Source organism: Vidua chalybeata, chromosome 5 (assembly GCF_026979565.1).
Source record: "Vidua chalybeata isolate OUT-0048 chromosome 5, bVidCha1 merged haplotype, whole genome shotgun sequence".
NCBI lineage: Eukaryota > Metazoa > Chordata > Aves > Passeriformes > Viduidae > Vidua > Vidua chalybeata.
In genome coordinates this window covers 7,179,844-7,202,019 of record NC_071534.1, presented here as the reverse complement: position 1 = coordinate 7,202,019, position 22,176 = coordinate 7,179,844, and the positions used below count along the sequence as shown (strand labels likewise).

The following is a 22,176-nucleotide window of genomic DNA, read 5'->3' as shown; positions in this document are numbered from 1 at the left end:
TCCCAGTCAAGCCCCTGCAAATACAGCCAACCTTCCTTTTACTGCTACTGATCTTTGGAGAGGGAGACCTCCAAGGGCCACACCATCCTGGAAAAGCTTGTAGCCTCCGATTAGGAGAGCCCTCTTATTAAACTGAGTGCATTTGTACCATCTGTTAACACTTTCCAATTACAGAACACCTCTAAAGTATATTTGCTAGGAACAAATTGAACTTTAAAATCTTTCAACACAAAATTGAATCGTCCCTTCATATGATTGTTGATCAACCATGGAGTGATGAAGCAACATTTTAAGGTACTTTCCCTCTGTTTTTTCAGATTGGTGTCCTAAGTATTTTGATTTTTTTCATTTTTCTCCAAATACCTTTTTTTGCTTAAAATTGAGTTTGCTAGAATGAGGGTTCAGTCTCTGTTTCATTAATCCCCTCACTGAGTACATGCCTGTTATCTGGTCCAAAGATTGACTGCCATAATCTTGCTGCTTCATCTGGAAAATTGTTTAGGCCATAAATCTCTGTGCAGATTAGTGAGTCTCGTTCCCTCAAGAGGAATTACATAATGCCCTTTTTTAACTCTTCGGCCTCAAGAAGTTTGTTGATTTTATTATTGATAATAAAGTTTGATATGATGTATTCCACAGAATATTGTCTTAATTTTTAGCTAATTTGGCAATGAGGGTAGCCAGGCCAGCTGATTACATGATTTTCAGTTGACACTGCCAAAATACAGGAGGTGGTAGAGAAGACACAGTCCTCCCTTCCTCTGTGAGGCAGTTTGATTTGGGTGAGGAGGCTCTCAATTTTAAATTTTATTATTATTATTATTTACAGTATTCAATCTCAGAATATGTGTTGAAATTGTGCCAGGCTTTCATAGCAAGAAATTTGTGTCATTGACACAGGAAAATTTTGCTGATAAAGTTATTCTAAATAATTAGAGATGATTTTGCTTTATGTTTGAAAGTCATACTTTTCATGCTGTAGTGACTAGAGGACAAAGATAAACATTTGGAAAATATTGATGCAAGTGCAGTAATTTTTAATCCAAAATGTGTATTTACAAAGAATTAAAATGAATGACAATCCTTGCATATTTGTTGCTCACTTGCATATGGATCCTGCTTTGAACACTGCAATAATGCACAGGTCTGTGCTCTAGTTTTTTCTTTTGTTTTATTTGGCAGATTTATCAATCTATTCTACATTTGTGCTTGAGTTTCTGGCAGCTCATTTTCATTCTGTTCCTTGCCATTACAAATTTCCATTTTCTTTGGTGAAGCACACCTGTGTTTTTAGGCTTCCTGTATCATCTTCCATTCAGAGGCACTTCCTGTCTGTACATGAGTGGGAAGATTTTGGTTGGAGAGGTTGCAATGCCATGAGGAAACATTGCAAAGGATGAGCAAAGCCAACTGTTTCATTCCACAGTGCTTTACCTAAGAACTTGAGATTTTATAGGGTTCTTTTAGGTGTTTTGGCCAGATCTTTCATGACCAGGTGTTCTGTTCTATGCTCATACACACTATTATATTTTATTATATACTTTAACTGTTTATGTTCACAGGTGGGAGTAAGAGAACAAAATAAACAGGATATTGACATCATCACTGTTGGTAGAAATTAAGAAAGAGAAAAGTAAGCTGTCAAAATGTGTACATTATTGCAGCTTTGCTTAAGGTCTTGAGCATGTCTGTGTTCCCATGCACTGAGGTAAATCTATACCCTGGAAAAGTAATTGAAATAGAAAAGGGAAACTTTGGCAAGGGGAAAAGGGTTACATGAAGGGAAATATAAAAACTATAAGATGTATGTTGCCCTGTTATTTTAAAAGATTTAAAGTTCTTTTAAAAGTTTTCTATGCCTTCTGATGTTTACATATTTCTACTGGAGTTTCTCAGGCAGTGTCATGTAAATAATGATTGTTCTGCATTCTTCTTTGTGGGAGGAGAGAATTGGTAATCTGTTGGTTTGACCAGTGTGGTTGGAGAGGTGACAATTTCATCCTCCAATCCACTGCCACTTTTGGAATTCTATATATTACGAGGTCAGAAATAAAGTTTGCTCCTTTTGCTTCCTTTTGCTCTTTCAATCTTAGTGTGTGTGCACAAGTTATTTTGTGTTATAGTGTGACAGATGCATAATATATAGCCATACTGTCTTATTAGTTTATTGCCTTATTTGAGCAATCTGGAACATATTTATCTTCACATAAGTCTTTTGATAGAGGTAAGTTCCATTGTCTTCACAGACTAAGAGGCAGAATTAAATTACCAGCCTACAATTATAGGATACAGCCTCTACTATAAGCTAGCATGAGCAGGGAGTTGCTCTGGACTGAGATGTCCATGTCAGGGCATTCTGGATGTTGTCTCACCTGGACAAGTGCCCTGCACTTCCTTTTCCTAGTGGAACTGGCCCACACTATCATTGGTGATGGACTGATTTTGTATCTTGGACACAAAGCTCTAGGGACAGAAACACACTGTTTCACAGATAGAAATTCAATCTCTTTGGCAGAAAACACAGCCACTTTTACAGTCTCTGCCTGAATCTGGCAGTGCTGTGTCATGCAATCCAGTGCTACCTGTGCTGGGGGCCAACAGCTCAGCACTTGGCTCTGCTCTTGTGAAATGAAGGTGACCACAGTTCTGGGATAATAACAAGAAATTGCTTTTTATTTGCACTATCACATCACTCTGGTATTTGCCTCGATTTCCAGGGCTGGTATCAGGAGAGCAGACATTAATTTTGAACAATTGCCTTTGCAGACATGATGGATCCATTTGGTGATGGAATTAATGGGAAGATGATTACTTTTACTGAGCTTATAGGACCTGTCTTTTCTTTTCCTCATTGCAAACTGTTTCATTGTTGCTTCCCAGTGTTGTCTCATTATATTAACTGGAGCCATTAAAATATTGCTCCCAAGTATTTTTCTGTCCATTTCATAATCACTGAAGGATAAAATGTTTAAAGTTCAGTTATTTGTTTTTTTTTTTTTTTCCTAAGAATTTTACATGCTTCAGGTTTTATGCCTTCTCCATTTCCTATGCACATTTTTTAAAAAATCATTAGAAAGATTGCCAGTTCCCTGGACTCCCTTAGACATTAGTTAATAACTTATTTTCAGCTTCTTTCTACCCTTTGGTGTTACTTTTTCCTCCTGTTAAGATACACAGCAGATTTTTTTTTCTTTGAGTAGTATTTAAAAATAAGTAAAAATAATGTAAGTTATTTATAAACTGTATTCCTTAAATATGGAGTGATTAGTGATTTCATGATGAGGAAATGATAAGTACTAAGCTGTAGCATTCAGCAATGAATTCTGTATTTGCAAAGTTCCTAGGAACAGTGTGCTCACCATAAAAAAAAAATTAGCCTGGAGCTCTTCCAAAATAAAATCATTGGTTTTGCCCTTTCTTGGCTTGATAGTGACTGACAAACCTGATGCCTTTAGTACCGTATGATTTAGCTCATGTTAGAGGTGCCTAAACAAATTTAGTTTTGCTTAGTTATGCTTGTCTAGCCATGTTTCAGAACGTTCAGCTTCCAATAAAAAGAATAATCCCTTTATATATATGAGAATACCTGTAGTTATCATACATTTTTTTCTGCTGTGGCCTTGATGGTGATACGTTTGCAATAAATCTTAGACTTGCAGCCGATTCAGGTACTCATGTGTTTTACTGTTAAGGCAGGACAGGTAGAAAAAGCCTCCTTTGGAGAAACTTGAATTTTATTCAGCCTATATGTTTCCAGTCCAAGACTGAAAAAATGCAATAGGCTGCTGTTAAAGCCCTGCTATAGACTGCTAAGAATCATGATAAACTGAAAGAAATACCCAATACATTTTTTTTCAAGTGCTGATTGAAAAGCAAAGCAGACCTTCCAGATTTTCTTCCATTTGACTTTAATGGTAAGCTTTCCGATTGGAATGGGAAAACCAAATTCAACTCCAGAAAACAGAGAAGCAGCCAAGATATAAATATATCTTGAATAATTCTGAATGAATTTATTGAAAAACTTCCACTCTTGAAACTTACTGGAAGAAGTTTGTAATATGGAATATAGATTTGACAGGGAAAAAAAAGGCATCATGAAAGCAACAAATCTGTTTGTCATCTGCCTAGGAATCCTTCGTAATTTAAATAATATAATCAGGGAGTGCAGTGATAGAGACATGGAACAATGCAGGGCCAATGATAAAGTCCTGTGGGACATCAGCTGCAAGTGAAAAAGGACTCGATTAAGGATGGCTGTATTAAATAACAAGTGAACAGTCTAACAAAACCAGTGTTTGCCAGCACTACATGTTGGCTTTAGTGACACATCCAGAGTACAATGAATCAGCAGGAGTGATTTCTGAGCATTCAAAATAGAAGACTGACAGCATTTCATTAGATCAAAATGATGAGCATGTGCACAATTATCATTTCAGGTGATTAACAGCAGTTAGGGGTTGTCTCCAGTATGCAGTTATAAATCCACTCTGGCAAGGAGAAAAACAAGTTCTAACTTTTGGAGATGTTTGCAATACAGGAAGCCCTCTGGAAAGAAGCTAATTGAGCAGAACCTTGCCAGATGTCATAAGGAAAAAAGGGCATTTAAAGACACCTGGAACTGCTGCAGGTGAAGCCTGGAAAAGTGGGGAAAGGAATCTTACCAAAGGAGTAGTCCTATAGGTTTTCATTTTGGTGAGCCCATAGAAAATGAGCTAGATGGCTCATCTCTTGAGCTATGATATTAAATTGATGGTTTCAAATTTATTTTAAAATTCTTTGATTAATTTGAATATTAGGAAGATGTGGGAGATGTGGTTCTAGGAATCCCAAGGTGAACATCCAGCAGCCCATTGTTCTGCATCTTCTGACTACCATTCAGCAGGAGCCACCTAGTCCCGTTTTCCCTGCTTTATTTACTTTGCATTAGTGTTTGTTAAAATTACCTTAATTTCCCATCATGGGGTGATTTTTAAGCTTTTTAAAGATTTTTAATGGTCTGATTCCTCATCATCTGATATCACTTCATGAACAGCACAACTTTCCAATTTATTTTTATTCGAATATACAAGGGTCACATTCTTCATCTGGTCTTTTCAATCAAATTATTTGCCTAATTTTATTTGCAATCTGTGTAGTCATATGAGCCTGAGGTGGAAGCAACCAATTAGATCACACTGGCCTTCCTCTTGCCAACATGGAATATAATCCCCCAGACAGGGACACGTGCTTGATTTTAGCCAAAAACTCAGAAGAAACTCCTGATCTTCACCCACTGAAATTTAACCTCTCATCTGTTATTAATCTATTTTCAGCACATGATTACCAGAACATCTGCTCATGCCCAGTAAATTTTTCCTTCCATCTCTTAAAGCTGACTTCCCCAGTGGACTGATGGAAGAGAGATTCTGCAGCTCATTCTGCTCTTTAAAATAGCATTGGTCCACTGAAGAAGTGTTAGCTGAAGGTGAGGGAGTGATTTTTATCATTCATGTTGCACCTGTAGGGGAAAAAAAGAGCAAAATGACTGCACTAATAGTAGGATTTCCATCTAACTTTTTATTTTTGATTTTTAATCAGGAAGCATATGAAGGACACATTCAGCAAACACATGTTTGGGGTTTACATAAAGATGGAAGCAGCCACACAAAGATCATTAATCTTGGCCTTAATGAAGCCTTTGAATAACAGGATCACGGAGGTTGGATAAGACCTCCCAAGATCTTTGAGTCCAACCTTTGACCACTCACCACCCAGAGCACTGCCACATCCAGTCATTCCTTGGACACCTCCCTGGGCAGCCCCTTCCAATGCCTGACCACCCTTTCAGTGAAGAAATTCCTCCTGAAAGTCTTTTTGTGTCCACTTTTATGTCTTTCCCTAAAGGATATCATCTGACAGTCTGTGTTCAGGAGGGTGATGGCAGAGGAGAGTTTTCAGGAGGGCTTTGAAATCTGAGAAGGCAGGAACTGTTTGGATTTTTGTCAAGGAAATCCCCTCCAAGAGGAGGTACAGTATGGGAGATGGTGTGACAGTTGGTCATTGCCTTGATTTCTCTGATGTTCACTTTCTAATCTCCCTCCCAACTTTTCTTCCCTACATTTCCACAGCAAACATTTACCCCTATGATTTACTGGTACAATTTCTTTGTGTGCCTTGAGGAAAACACTGTCTTCATTTAATTTTCATGTTCTTCTCAGGGGTGCTGCTTTCTGCTCTCAGGATTCCTTTCTGTAGCTCAGATGTGCTACCAGGACATCTTTTGCAAGGCTTGCAAAAAACTGGCTGTGCCAAAGCTCTTTTGGGCATTTTATGCTTCTGACCAGCATAACCAATCATTTACATAAACATGAGGTTCATATCTCTGTTCAGAAGTTAAATTTTTATGTTTTCCTTAGGTTTGCTATTCCAACTGCACATATTTAGGGCAACAAATGTTGAGCCAGATTCCCTGTAAGGAACCCCTAATCTGATGAAGTGTCTGGAAAATAGTTGGACAAAATTGAAAATGAGAACTAAAGTGAAGCCCAACCAGAGCAGGAGAATTTTTTTTTAATCTTGTTGGTTCAGGTGGACACAAAGGCCCACTAAAGAAATCAGATCCCTTCTAAAATATCAATGTACAAAAAAAAAGCAGATCTTGGGTGTTTCTCATTCACATAATTCCAAAATCTGGACCTCTAGCTTTCTGTCATCCTGGTGCACACACAGCTACACTGCAGGCAGTAGCTTAATGGATTTTAGAGCATAAAAGATTCAGCTTTTAAGGAAAATATCACTTTGTTGTAGCAGAAGTTCTTTATTCCCTGTGTTTGCTGCCTACTGATGAATGATTTAGTTGGAGCTGACAACTTGAGATATTAGCACTACATTGTGTTCAAGAATATTTAAATACATTGTTTCCTCTTTTTTTGTGTTTCAGAACAAGAGCCAAGGACTGAGTTTTGTCCGTATACACGCGCCTTGGCAAGTCCTCAGTCGAGAAGCAGAACTCCTTAAAATAAAAATGCCCACTAAAAAGGTAAATATCTCTCATTTTCTATCAATATGTTTTATGATTGAAGAAGCAGGGATCAGGATCATCATTAAATGTATAGAAGCCCATGGAGTTACTTTGTTTCAAAAATCAGAGAAAATGAACTGTCAGGCTTATTTTTCACATTTCCAAATCTTTTGAGATGATTTACTGTTCAGAGCTATATTTAAGATGGGATTTCCAAAGGGGTTTCTAAAGGCCACAGAGGCAGCTGGCTGATGGACTGCATGCAGGAGGGTGATGACAGAGGTGAGTGTTAAGGAGGGCTTTGAAAGCTGAGAAGGCAGGAGCTGTCTGGATTTTTGTCAAGGAGATTCTCTCAAAGGTGAGGGGTAATGTGAAAGATAGTATGAAACTGGTCACTGTCTTAAGATTTCTCCAAAGAGAGAGAAGCTCTCCCCAGAGAATCTGTTTTGATGGTATCAATGACTTAGTGAATTCAGACCTGCCTGTTGTCACTAAAACTTCAGCTCACTCTCTTCTTTTCTGTCTGTTTTCAGCAGAGTTGCTGGCAAACCTTGTAAATTCTGAGTAGCAGATTCCCCAGTCTGTGTTCCTGAAATTATTTAGTCCATTGGTTAACAACTCCACTGGAGTCAGGGGAACTGCCTGGTGCTTTTAGTTAGTGATACTCATCAACTGCACTAAAGAACAATTATTTCTTTGCATTGGCATTAGAAATAAAGGAAAAATTGATTTTGTTTTCTCCGACTGCGTTGTTTGATCTTTGTTTGAGTTTTTCATCTTGTTTTCACCCACCAAAATCTTCATTCTGGTTCACATTTCATGCTGTTACAACCTGTCATTATCAGAAGACTGGCCAAATCAATCTTGCATACTCTCAATGTGTTTGCATCCCAGGGAAGAAAAAAAAAAAAAAAAAAGGATATTTCTAATCAATCTTTGAAAATGAGTAGGTTTTAGACAGCTACAGTACCCCTAGAAACTTTCTACATATTCAACTCCTCTCTTTGATCTCTTCCAAAATTAATTCCTTTTATGCATTTTTAGTGCCTGTTTATTTCTCCCTCCTTCTACTCTCATGGGAATTTTCTCCTCCAAGTTTTTTGCAGATGCACCAAAGTAAATTTTACACTATTTTAATTGATGAGTATTGCCATCATTTTGGCCTGGGTTAAGCTCTGTCCAGGAGCTGATAATCTCTGATGGCACCCTCCTCATTCACAACAGTTCTGCATCCTCCCTCTCTCCTCTGATTTGGAGAAAAAAATCTTTTCTTATCTCTAGCTGTAGAAAGGGCAGCATTACCAGAAACAAGCTTGATTCATATCCTAGAGTTTAGGTGTTTTTTTGAAATTAAAAACAGTTGAAAGAGGAATTTCCTTTGAAAGGAAAAAAAAAATCCACTTTGACAAAACTGAAATCTTGCATTTTGGGGATTTGGCAATATAAAATAAAAAATTCATCCAGTAACCACTAAAAGGAAAATTCCAATTTTATTCAAAGATACAAAATATTACTCTCAAGACGCCTTAGGTATTTTCTGTGATTTTTATTTATTCAAGGATCATATTAAACCATTAAAAAAAAGGCATTTTCAGGGGAAAGTATTAATCCACCTCTAAACACTAATTGATTACAAATCTCAAACGTTCAGTTTTAAATAATCTTTCAAGAATATAAGACATGCTGGGAAAAGATACCCTCTGGGCCCTTTTAACTATGTACAAACTTCTGGATACGATGACAGAGCTATTTTGGTGAGTGAGACTGTGCCAGGCTCAACCATGAGTATGGGAAACAAACAGGAACAACTGGGAGGGCTGCTCTGTGGCCAGAGCTGTGATGTCTCTGGCTTTAGTGAGTTTTGGGGGATTGAATCCTGTGACTGGAGTGCTAGGATAGGGAAGTAAAGGCTGTTGAGGAGGGACAGGCAGAGATGGAGAGGTGGAGGAGTTGTCCTGTTTGGAAGGGCAGTATTCCTGTATGGAATAGCTGCATTTAAGGGATTATAAGGCTGACATCTTCTGGGTGAGGGTTAGGGGGATGCAAAACAAGGCAGATGTCATTGAGTATTTTGTAGGACTCATGAATCATTCCATAGGCAAGCAGGAGAAATTTTTTGTGCTTGTGGGAAATGGCCACTTCCCAAACATTAATTGGGAATGCTGCACTGCTGTGACAAGCAAGTCTGAGAAATTCCTGAAGTGTGTTTCAGATAATACTTTGCCACAAGGATTCAGTGAGCCAGTTAGGGAAGATGCCCTTCCAGACTGGATATTTTTGAAGAGAGAAGGGCGTGTGGGATATGTGATAGTAGAAGGCTACAGCAACCACAACCACCTTAGCTGCAGCAACCACAAAATGGCTGAATTTAAAATATTCAGTCTAATGAGAACAAAAAAGGTCAGCAGAATTGTTGCTCTAGGTTTCAAGAGAGTAAACTCTAAACCACTCAGGGAGCTACTCAGCACTGCTCCCTGGGAATCTGCTTTTGAGTGCTCCATGACTGCTTGGTTGAACAGGGAATTCCTCGTGGAGCTTGAGACGAAAAAACAATTTTCTATCTCTAGCAGCAAGACCAGGCCTCACAGGAAGTTTACAAAGCTGTGGTTCGCATATTCAGGGAGAAAACACAAAAGGCCAAAACTCATCTAGAGCTCAAACTGGCCAGTGTTGTGCCACACAACTAAAAGACTTCTAAAATGATGTTAATAACAAGAAAAGGTGTGAGGAAAATACCAGACCAATCCTTGTTGGAAATGGTCACCTGACAAACAGGGATGATGGAAAAATAAGGTCTTCAATGCTTTTTTTTTTTTTGTCTCAGCCTTTAATATTAATTATTTTGGACTGCCTGGTCCTGAGGCAGAAGAATGCAGCTGTGGGAACAGTTTGTGACTTTCCATTTGTGGTCACTGAATTTTTAAGGGAGCATCAGTATCCACTGAATGTCCAGAAGTCCACAGGACCCTGTGAATTGATCCCAGAGTACTGAAGGAATTAGCAGGACCCATTCAATCCGCTCCCAAAGGACTTGGTACTTGCTGAATGGGAGCTACTCGGTGTTACTACAATTTACAAGAGGGAAGAGCCAGGAAATGACATCCCTAATATTCCAACCTCAGGACTTGGAATAATTACGGAGAAAATCATACCATCTGCAGCAGAAAGGCATTTAAAGGACAAAGCATTCCTCAGGCACAGACAATAAGGTTTCACAAAGGATAAGTCCTGGCTAACTAATTATATATCCTTCTACTCTAAGGTTCCCTGCCTAGAGGATGAGAGGCAGGTAGTAGATGTAGCTGTTTTTTCCCTGGATTTTAGTAAAGTTTTTAATATTATTATATTTTAATAGTATCCTTCTGGACAGGTGGTTTAACTGTGAGATGAGCAGGTACCTGGAGCTCCAGGTGAAGAACTGGTTTTCTTTTTTCTTGTATTAATAATTCTGCACTGAGGTTTTGTTGGTTTTTTTCTGGAATTAGCCTGTGAGGGACAAGAACTTTTTGGAACTGCAACCCATATGGATTCAGCTGCTTACAGTTATATGGGAATATGTCTTCAGAGAAGACACTTGTTTTAATTACAGGTTTAAACATATGTGTACAGAAAATTATTTCTTTTCCTTTATTTTAGTGTAATTTTGAAAGGGACATACTAATGTACAGTTTTATTTCCTCAGATGTATGAAATCACAGAAGAAAAGGGAATACTCAAAACGTTAAATGAAATATGGTGCAAATTGACTGAACCTCTGCAACCCCAGGTGCCACAGCAAGAAGATACCAAGATGAAAACCTTGTCCTACCCATTTTCCAGAGAGAAAATATATTTGTGAGTACTTTAAAATGTGATGGACAGTGAAGAAAGCTGGAATGCATTGTTTAAGAGTTGTAATTTCTTTTTCCCACATTTCAGTCAAAATTCAGAAGTTCATCAAGCATATCTGGAAATTCTGAGGGAACATCCAAAATTGTCCTTTTTTCAGTGGATTAACAGAAATACAAGCTGCAGAGACTTTCTGCTGGTGTTCCTCTTCTGTAGGATAAGGCACTGGAAGCAGTGCATCAAATCAATTTCAGTATATTTAGCTTGAAATGTAGAAATCCTCCCACCAAACTCATGATTATTTGGTTAAGGATATTACTGCCTGTTTAGAAAAAAGCAAGAGCTAGTAGAAATACAGCGGTATTTTCCATCTTGATAGATTTATTGTAGCAATTAAAACTCAGCTAATAAAATGCAGATAAGGAATTCTTGACACCTGCTCTTTCACTCAGAATAATATTTCTGGGCCCAGTTTGACATGAAACAGTCTTTTTTCCTCTTGGGTGTCTCCTTGTATTTATGTCCAATAAATAAAATTCAGTAATAAATACAGTGACCCACCATTTAATTTATTGCCCTCTGACAATTTTAATTAATTCTGAATATGAGTCAAATTGATGGAGGAGAATAAACTGGGAAGCTAATTTCACATATGATGATTTTGAGGTTTAAGGGAAGGCATAATTCTGGTAGAATGGTTATTTGAAATCAAGTGAATTGCTGACTGTTGAGTGGCCAGGAAAAGAGTAATGAACATCTGCATTGGGCTGGTTGAAACCTACTAACACAACCTCAGCATCTTATTATATTGAGGGGATGCTATAAGAAAAATATTAAAAGGTCATCTTCTGTAAACAATAGAGAGGTTCTTCTTGCCAAAAGGCATTTTATATTAACTAATAATTTTGCATTTTTATGCCCACCATCAGTGCAATCCTGGTGGAGCTCTGAATGACTGGGTCTTACACAGCACATTCTGTTATGCTGTACTATGTCATCCATATTCCCTTTAAACATCTGCTTTTCTGATTAGCTGTGGTTTCTGAGTGACTTCTAAATAGAATTTTATATGTTGTCTTACATGTTGCTTCCACGTCTTAAAACAGAGCTGATTTTCTTTTACCTCAATGTTTTAGGTATAACATCAAAGACAAAGACACCTTTTTTGACAATGCAACCCGCAGCCGAATAGTAAGTTAATAAAAATAATATATCCTTGTCTTTTTCTGCTGAGTGGAATTTGCTAGTGGGGTTTAGAATGGGATTTGCAGGGAGTGTTTTAGTTTCAACTTTGCTGATTTCATTAATTTATGCATTTGTGTGTTCTTGCAGAACACGAATTCCTGACATATATGTATGTAAGGAATTCGTTTTGGGAGCTGCACGGTGGTTCAGGAGTGGGAAATGCTCTGCAGGGAAGCTATTGACTCCTCTTCAGTGTTCAAAGCTCTTTTCAGCTCTGCTCCTAATCTTTAACTAGATTTCCTGCATATAGTTCTTATACTTCAAATAAGGACATAACTTCTATAAGGACATATATATCTATAAGGACATAACACAGCAGGCTTTAGCCCACAGATGTTAGGGCAGATAATCCATTAATAAAATCTGCTAAATGATTGAAATATTTATGCAAATGAACACTGCAGAAGCCACCTATTTTAGAACTTTGTTTTATTGCTAATTCCATGATGAAATTCATGCTAAAAGAGGATCTGTGTGTTATCCCACTGTTCTTTTTTGCAGGTGAGGGAAATTTTGAAGCGCACATCTACAAAGGCCAGAAACAGCATGGGTAAGGTGGAGGAAAGAGAATTAGAGTGGTCTTTTGAAAGGGATTTTTTAGGTATCTCGCAGAATATTGATTTTTCTGACAGGACACAAAATATGCTGGCACATCTTCCCAAAAGAAAAAAAAAATAGAGATTGAACTAAATGTTTTTTTTCTGAGGCATAAAATCATAATTTCTAGTCCATGGTTTAGATGGTAATGGGAGCTGGCTTTTCATTTCTACAGGTGCAGTATCTGGCACATAACTCACATTTCATGAATTGTTATAAAATTGGATTTGATTACTGTATGATCTGCTTTGGAAAATTCAGATGTCAACTGCAATATGTTGTATTATTTCTTGCGGGACTATATTTTTCTTGCCATTTCAATTGAATAATTCACCATTCCAGATTATTTTTATTGCTTCAGCTTTAAAAATTACCTCCCTGAGCTGTCTAGTGAAATATATGATTTAAATATGACTGTTTTGAAGGTACTTTTGGGATAATGCTGAAATACTTGGAGCTTGAGGGTCAAAATTTATTTAATTTTCTTGAGGTTCAGAATTTATGCAGGTGGACATATTCTCTTTTCTCTACTCTTTTCTATATACTCTTTTTTCTACTCTTTTTCTTTCACCATGTGAGATCATGTCACATATGGAAAAGAAGTGTTGGATGGTGTTCCCTAACATATTTTGTGGAAATCTTTCTGTAAGCTCAACCACCTATGGACAGATCACAGTGTCCAAGGGTAACATTCCTGGCAAATAATGTGCTGCAGCAAGATTCTGCACAGTCCTGGTGTGATATTGGGCAGGGAAGCTCCAATAACATGTGTTTTTGGTACAGGAAAATAGATTAATTTAGGTTTTCTTGGACAGGAGATAGATTTTTTTTTTTTTTTTAATTACATGAAAAGCATTGCAAGATGAAAACCACACCAAATGCTTTTTCTTTTTCAACCAAAACCGCTTGCCTTTTTCCAGTATAAACTTTCAAATTTATGACTGCCACACTGTTTCCTTTAAAAAAAATGAAAATATGGTTTTAAAAATGTCAGGCATTCTCAATTTCTAAAACATTGTTTGGCAGTTGCTGCTTTTTAAACTGTTTACTTGGTGTTGTTCTATGTTTTGATCTGCTCAAAAGTCTCCAGTGGGGCAATAGAGGGGAATGCTGCCTTATTTTTCTGGAGTGCTGGGAACCCTCCTGGAGACTTTGGAATTTGCTGTGGAGAAAACTGGAGAGAAGCTCAAGGACAGAGTAGGAAGGTACAGAGCACTTTGCCAGTGGAGATACTTGCCTCTTACTTAAGGTTTTCTTTACTTTAATAGCTTATTCTGGTTTATAGTGGAATAAAAGCCATCATTAGAGATCAAAGGACTAGTAATAACTTCTCAGGAATTTTTTAACTCCAGCATGAAAATACAGCGTGATGCACTTCAAGCTCAGGTCAGCTCAAGAACTCATTTGACATGGAATAACTATTTTAGCATTTCTATCCTTTCCATCTTTCTGGTCTGTAGCCAGAACAGGATTGTGCATCATGTTTGACCTAAATTCACTTATTCCTTTGATCATCTGAGATCTTCCCCCAAAAGACCTCTGTTTCATATGTCACCAAGGCTTTCCCATCTCACTGGTCTTAAGCTTAAAACCACTCATCAGGAGAGGTTTAAAAGATTTTTTAAATTTTTTTATTTTGTTATTAGAGTTCATTGTTCATTTTGCACACGAGGCAGGACAGTGATGATGGAAGTGCTTATAGCAGTCTTTGGTTTTATAGACCTGTTTTATGAAAATAACAACACTTCAAACACATTTGCTTATGGATTTTTTTTATATCTTTTTAAGGCTGAACCTGGTTCCACTCCTACGATATTATACAAGGAAGTCTTATTTTCTTCTAACATAACTCTGAGCCACTGTAAACTTCCAAACACTGGATGTTTTCAGGAGCAGGCATGACAGTATCCAAGCATAATTTCCTGATTCTGTGAATGCATGTAGTTGTACTTGTCCTATCAGGGAAGACATTTATTGGTACTGCCTGTCTAGCATCTCTGACTAGAAGGTTTCTCCCAAATATTTCAGGACAGTGTGTAATTTGACTATGGAATGTTTTTCATCACTTAAGACATGATAGCTGGTTATTGTTTTTCTGGGCATTGAAAGCAGAGAGGCCTGGAATAAATTTATACATCTATCTTTATTTATTTATATAACTAATAATTAGAAATTACTCATCTTTGGTTGCCTTTTTATGGAACAATTGTTTTCACCTCTAGAGACTGAAGATGGAATTGCTGTAAGAGTTGCAGGTCTTGAAAGCCAGTAAGGATCTTGTGTCTATCTACAGGTGCTGCAGTCACTGCTGGGAATTCCCGTGCAAAACTAAACTCCCAGGAAATGCCCAAGGCCAGGTTGGATGGGGCTTTAAGCAACCTGGGATAAAGGAAGGTGTGCCTAGAGGGTAGGGACTGGCTGATCTTTAAGGTCCTGCCAACCCAATCCATTCTACGATTTCATAACCACAAACTCCTGTGGAAGTTTCTGTGGGGGTTGTTTTTAATTGTTGGCCAGTGGGATCTGTAGTTCTGACCATTGTAAAGATTCAAGAAAGACTTCTGGATGCTTTGCTCCTCAGTCACGTGGCTCTTTGCTATCAGGGTGAGTAAATAGTCAGAAGAGTCTTTGCACTGTGCTGTTCACTGAAGAAAAGGCACTTTATGGAAGTGAGTTTCTCTGAAAAAAAAACATTTTCCACAGCCAGGAACTCCTATGTGGCTCGATTCTCATTCTGAATATTGTCAGTTACACAGCTCTGTCCCCTCTGGAATGTCATGAAATGAAATCTGCAATAATGTTTTCTGCTCAATTGTGCCTGTTGACCACCTGAATTTTTCTTTTTCTTTTAGGCATTGGCACATTAATAGCAAACAATGTTTATGATGCAGCCTACCCACTTCACGATGTACGTATGCACTATGAAAAAATCCAGTTCTCTGCTGGTGTCACTCAGGATACATCCATTCACAGACATTCTTATTTGCTGGCTGTGATATTGAAAATCTCTTCTAAGTGTGATTCTAGTATGAAAACTCTTATATAAGTACATTTCATGTTGTGACCTAAAAGTAAAATTAACAATATAGGAACAGGTAACCAAACTTTTCCTTAGTTTTTTTCTGCTTTTATGTCAGTTATTAAATTATTTTCTTTCTCCAGGGTGAATATGAAGGCCAAAATGATGACATGAATGAAAGAAAGGTAAAATAAATTGCAAAATTTATTTCATGTTATATTTAATGTAATAAATAATGTTCTAAATCTCATTGTAAAGCCTTAGCCATTGTACAAACAAGTAGATGTTTTAACAAATGCATATGCTTTTTTAGTTACAAATTTTCCTCTATTTCTGCATTTAAAAATGTTTCTCCAAGATTTTTATAATGTCTTCTTATGAAGCATGTCAGTTAATTTAATTTGAAATTTACATCTTGAAATGCTTCCAGATTCCCTCTGCATGCGTATACAAGATTTTCAACATGTCAGGAAGCTAAAATTATTAAATAACTCATATAATATTTTTATTTTCCTAACCAAATGCTCCTAGAGAGCTGTGGTTACTAAAATAAAATATAGTTGTACTTTTCATTTGATTGTGCATTCAACTAAATTGCATGCAATTTCTAAAAATCTGCTTCTAATTATTTTGTAAATAAAGTTTTTAGCTATCAAAAGACATTCAAAAATAGATCAATCCTCAAGAGAAAATGTGAATTCAAACTGTGTTTAATATATATGCTTACTTTTAGAAATGGGAAAAAACCATTTAATTACTATTAAATAATCAATTTAGTTTTATAGATTACTAATAAGTAATCTATTAAGATCCTTTCCATATCGTTCTCTAATGTTTCTTCATTTTATTTTCCTTGATATGCAAACATGGGATAGGAAATGCAGAGGGAAAATAGTAGGGAGAGAAAGGGGAAGAGAGCAGAATCAAGAAAAAGGGAATGTTTGGAAACCTCCAGTATTTACTATACTATGAACACTGATTTCATACAAATAAATCTGATTTCTTCAATGCTGAATTAGTAAAATTTGAAAACATAATCTTTGTAGTTTTTGGTAAATAATGTTGCCATTCAGCCACTAGATGTCTTCATGTGCCGTATACAATTTAATTTAATGTATGAACCTTGGTAAGCAAAACAAAGTTAGAAAGCAAACTATAAAAGAAGCTCTTTTATTTGTGTCTGTTACTTTGAACTTTTTGTTCATGAAGGCATTGTCTCCTCTGGACTTGCAGAATTTTCTCTGAGAGGCAGCTCCACAGATTACTGACTTGGAAAACAAATATTTTAGACAAAAAAAACTAAATTAACATTAGTCAATGGAGGAAAATTGGGTACTATGGAATGGGGGAGAAGAGGGCCTAGAAGGACCAGTGTCTGGAAAAATATTCCCCCTACTAGTTGCATCTTGTGCTGCCCTCTTTTTATTCTGCTTATTAGGCTCAGTTATGAAGTGTTAAGTATTAAAAACATAAAAGCTTCTTTCCAGAAATACTTCATTGATTATTCACATATGTCCCTGCTGCCTAGGCCTTGAATCTTCTGTAGTATTCCTATGCATAACATCATCTGTTTTCTATCTGAATCTAATAGTCTCAGTGTTTAATTTCCTGAAGAACCCTGATCAGGTTTAGAAGAAAGGGGGGCATTTTTAAGCTTTTTTCTTTTTTTCTTCTGCCCCCTTTTATTTTGCCCATTTTAATGTCTCTGTATCTTTGAATTCAGTTTTCTCTTGTAAAAACCCCAAATATGAACTCAGTCCTTATGGGGTACTTAAGCCAATAGGGCAGCACAAGTAATTAAGGTTTATGTACCAGTTTATAACATAAAAAGTTAATCCTTATGAGCCTTCTTCAGGATTTCCTTGGAGAAAATGCACAGTGACGCAACACTTTTGTCCCATCCTACAAAAATTAGAAATATGCAATGAAAACCTGAGACTGATGGGGTTTCGGTTTTTCCTAAGACTAAAGGGATTTCCCAGTTTCAGTGTGATTTCTGCTTAAAAAAAAAAAAAAAAAAAAAAAAAAAGTATTTTTAAGAAAGGTATTGAGCAGCAGAATGGTGATAACTCACCATGAGTATAAACACTGGTTTAGTCTTTAGGTTTCTGGCCCACTGGCAACTTGAAACCCTTCACTGCTATCTCTATGTTTGACATTAAAAAATCCATGAGGGCTTTGTAACCCACCTGGGAAATCCACTGTTATCATATACTAGAACAGCATCCCTATTATTAGAAGCAGATTAGAAAATTCCTATAAACTTACAGAAAGTACCTGTTCCTAAATGGAATGCTATTTTAGACAGAACTTTCTTTTTGCTCTTCAAATTCCATTCTGTAGCTGTGTTCAAAGCAGCCTTTGGGGAGTTTTAGGAACATAATAGTTTTAACTTCTTCTGTATATGTGAGTGAATGCATTTATTAGTAGTATTATTTATGGAAATAAATAAAATTTTGTAGGCAATGCTTGGGGAGTAATAGCAAGGGGTGATTTTGAATAGGCAAGAACAAGTATTCATATGAAAATATCTTTATGGCAGCCAGGACAATCCTCTTCAGTGAGGTTGTGTCACATAAATAATGGGAATGAAAGAGGGAATAAGCAAGACTATCCCAAATTCTTTGCCTCTTGCAGTTGAGTATGTCATGGTCAACCTACCCCAGCCCTGCAAGGTTTCCTTTTATCCCTGCTCCTGTTCCAGTTGGATTCCTCCCACTGCAAGAAGTTTCCATAGAATCTGGTCTTTCCTTTGAGCTCTCTGTAAGCTGTGGGGGAATCTGCATTTCCAACAGCAGACGTGGCCTTGTGTGATGTCCCCAGCATGGGGACACAAGTGGCTTTTCTATGGGCGCTGGTGGGTTTAGCAGCCCCAAGAGTGCAGCAAGTATTTTTAACTCTTAGAAGATGTTTGTGAAAACAGAAGGGATAACTTGTTTCAAGTTAATTTTCAGGTCTTTGTTTTAGTGTTTTTTTTTTCTTTCTTTAGTTGCTGTATCAAGAATGGGCAAGATATGGAGCATTTTACAAGTTTCAGCCTATCGATCTCATAAGGTAATGTGGACTTGTAAAAAACACCAAGGGACCTTGTTCTGAGGTGATGCAGATGAATTCATTTTCACTTACTTCAGCAAATGGAATCTTGGATTGATCAGAACATTGAAAATAATGTCCTCCCTGCTTTTTTTTGTGGCTCTGATAATAATTTACTATAACAAAATCCATTCAACCATTGTTACCTATACTTTTGGATAGTGCTTATTTCTGGAAGAATGTCATACTTGTTTTTGGGGTCTTTCAGGTATTGATTTGTTCAAAGGAGAGGAATTGCCATTTACATTGGTGAATTTTTATTGGAGGGTATGATCACAAAATCTGGCGAATAATCAGAAGCTGGTGTTCACATCATGAATCAGTGTGAAAGTATTTGACAGTTTTGAGATGGATTTGATTTTTTTACTCCTGGTTTTACAAGTTTTATTTGTCTGAACACATCCATATGTGTTCCCAGTAGGGTTTTTTTTTGTATATTTATAAACTTTTTCTTTACAAACATGGAAGAAGTTGGCTCTAAAATAAGACAAAACAAACCAGTCATAATTTTTAAGGATTTCCCACAATAACTAAAAGAAGCCAAAACAAACCAATTTTTGTTTTATCGTATTTTGTTTCTACTATAAATACCGAGTGAAGAAAAAAAAATTGAGTAAACAGCTGACTAGAAATATTCTTTTATAAGATGTCTACCTAGAAAGAAATGAACTAAGATATTAAGAAATAGAAAAAAAATCATCAAATATCTGTTTTTAAATCATTTGTATATGCAAAAAAGATGACAATTGTTACCATTTGTCTTTTGAATAACCAAACCCCAACCATTTTTTATTACATGATCTGCCCCTATGTGATTGCCTGCAAAAGCTGCTGTTGGTAATATGGATAACCAATAAGCTTTGTAAAATATTTTGTTATATTTTGAGCTAAAGCTGAAGTACTCCATGTAGTTTTTCAGAGAGTAAAGCACTAACTTTTAATGTGAGAGGAATTGCTCCTTACTGGGAGCAAGATGTTGCAAACTGGCAAGTGGAACTGAGACCATCAAACCCTACTAAGGTTCTGTGAGGTTTGGAAATTTCCACCTTGTTTTGTTTCAAAGATTTGGTGCAAAATTTATGTACCTTTTGTATGGCAGTTATGTGGGACAAGCTCCTGTACGGAACAGGTAAACTCAGAATGAGATTACAGCACCTGCTGTGTTGTTAGTAAATATTACCAGTGTTAAATGAAACTGTGACTGACTAGAGGAACTCTCAAGTTTTAGCAGACCTGACAGCTCAGCTGAGTTAAAAATAGAGGTACATATGCTTGCACTCCATCTTCATTTGTATTTTGCTGTCTCCATTATAATGTTTCACTGTGCTGATATGATTTCATAGAAATCCTGTGGTTTAAACTTCTGTGAGAAACAAAAAGAAGACCAGACATGTGCAATTGATTGTCTGTTCTCAGAGATGACTTTTCTTGCTTTTATCTTCCATATTTTGCTTGACTGCAAGTTTGACTGTTACCACTAAAATAAATGTGTTTTTTATTTCCTGGGTAATGTTAGAGCTTTAGTGTAGATGTACCTGGAGAATGGCCACCCCTTTCTTCCTGCTGGTATACTTTTGTGCCATGGGGGTATCTGAGCTCAGCCTTGATGTGGATACTTATTCCCTTGGCAGACATCAGTCACACTTTGTGCTTTTCAGTAATTTACTGTGACCCTCCTTTCTTAGACTGCTTAGATTATACTCAGCTTTTTTTCTGGATTTTTTTTTTCCTGGTGTAACTTAAGTTTAAATTCAGGCTTTGATGGACAGATGAAGCAGCATTTATCTTCCTTTTTACTCAAAGCGTTTTCTGCCTCCTGTTTTCAAATGCATTAACTCTGTTGAATTTTCAAATCCAGTTTGCAACATATATTTAACTATTAGTGTTTCACTCTTATTCAGTAGGAATGCAAACTGAAAGTCATTCTTTAACTCAAGTGTCTATGCTGGAAGATTAGATGTGGCACTGTAGAATTTTTCTGGTGCTTCTGACCATACAGTTGTGCCAGTTCCCAGTTGATTGTACACCAAAGACAGGAACCATATTTTTGTTATGCTCACTCTCGGTACAGCCTGGGGATTCTCTTCTAATGTCTGTAATCCTCAGGGAATTTAACTGCACAGTCAGGCTTGGAAAATTTTGAAGTTCTTAATAACAAAAGGAAATAAAGGACCATTATAATATTCACCAACAATTCCATTCAATCCTATCTCTTAATCTGTAAAAATATCCTTTTTCTGTCTTTGTGGACTGCTTTGGGCTATAAGAAAGAGCAAATTTTTTTTGTCAAGGAAATGCAGCTGCGAATAAGGAAGGTTTCACCAAATAAGAACACAGTGCATGTTACATATTTCTATTCTACAGCAGAACAATTTCAGTTAAAGACTTTAAGGAAATATATAGTGCATATTGTGCAAGTAATACAGTGTGAATTGAAGTTTGATTTGTAAGATGTTACAACACCTCATCTCTCAGTGCACATCCAGATATAAAAACACATTGAAACACAGTCTGCCTAATGCAGTGCTTTATTTTCAAAAGTGTATGAAAGTCCAAGAATGAATTTCAATTTTTTTTTGTTTGATTCTTTTGAACTCAAATGAAGAGGATTATAAACAGTTATTTGAGAGAGAAATCATGAATTATTTGCTAGCAGATATCTTATGCTAAAAGTACTGAAAATGATGAATGAAAAGTACTGGACCTTAGTCATCTCAGGAAGGCCTGAGGGATATATTAAAAAGTAGAAAATGAGAGCTGCAATTTTAGAATGTGCAGAGCTCTGGAGGTCTGTCTGTTTTAAGGCACCTTTTCTGACATCCTAATTTAAGTATTGATTTTCACTAGAGAGGAGTTTCTCTTGTGTGACTTTTTTATAGGAATGCACTTATCAACAGTAATTCCTCTCAATCCTTGCACTGTAATATTAAAAAATGCTATAAAAACATCTGTGGCTCAGTGATTTTCTTCTATTTTTGATGATTTTCTTTTCTCAGATGAAGATGAGTTCAAACTCAGTTTTTAGCAAGTTCTGAAGTGATGCTACTGTTGATCCAGAGACAGGGAAGATGCTTTATGACCTTGCATAAAGAAAACAGGTTTTATATTTTTACATACTATTGAATATTAATCAAAGTTTTAACAACATGATTTTAGAATTAATAGGTTGTCCTTAGACCTCCTCTCTGCACAAAGCAGAGCTGGCTTGAAAGCCAGATCAAACTGCGCATGCATTTTGAAATCTCCTGGGATGGAGATCACACAGCTCCACCTCTTCCAACACTGCACCACTTTCAGGAATTTTTCCGCCCTCTTTGGACCAAGTATTCCTTGATCTTATTTGCAGTCATTGTTTTTGTCTTTTAGCAGTACACCTCTGATGACTTATCAAGTC

The 22,176-nt window shown here is 36.7% G+C and overlaps 1 protein-coding gene across 1 annotated transcript in view; it reads left to right on the top strand.

Annotated features, from left to right (window-relative positions):
• The window catches only part of ANO2 (anoctamin 2), a 138,548-nt gene that overhangs the window by 16,635 nt on the left and 99,737 nt on the right, over positions 1–22,176 (top strand). Inside the window, exons 3-9 of the mRNA XM_053942726.1 lie at positions 6,920–7,018; positions 10,683–10,834; positions 11,965–12,019; positions 12,575–12,623; positions 15,523–15,578; positions 15,833–15,874; positions 18,679–18,743. Coding sequence (XP_053798701.1) covers positions 6,920–7,018; positions 10,683–10,834; positions 11,965–12,019; positions 12,575–12,623; positions 15,523–15,578; positions 15,833–15,874; positions 18,679–18,743 — 518 coding nt within the window. The remainder of the gene's footprint in view (positions 1–6,919; positions 7,019–10,682; positions 10,835–11,964; positions 12,020–12,574; positions 12,624–15,522; positions 15,579–15,832; positions 15,875–18,678; positions 18,744–22,176) is intronic.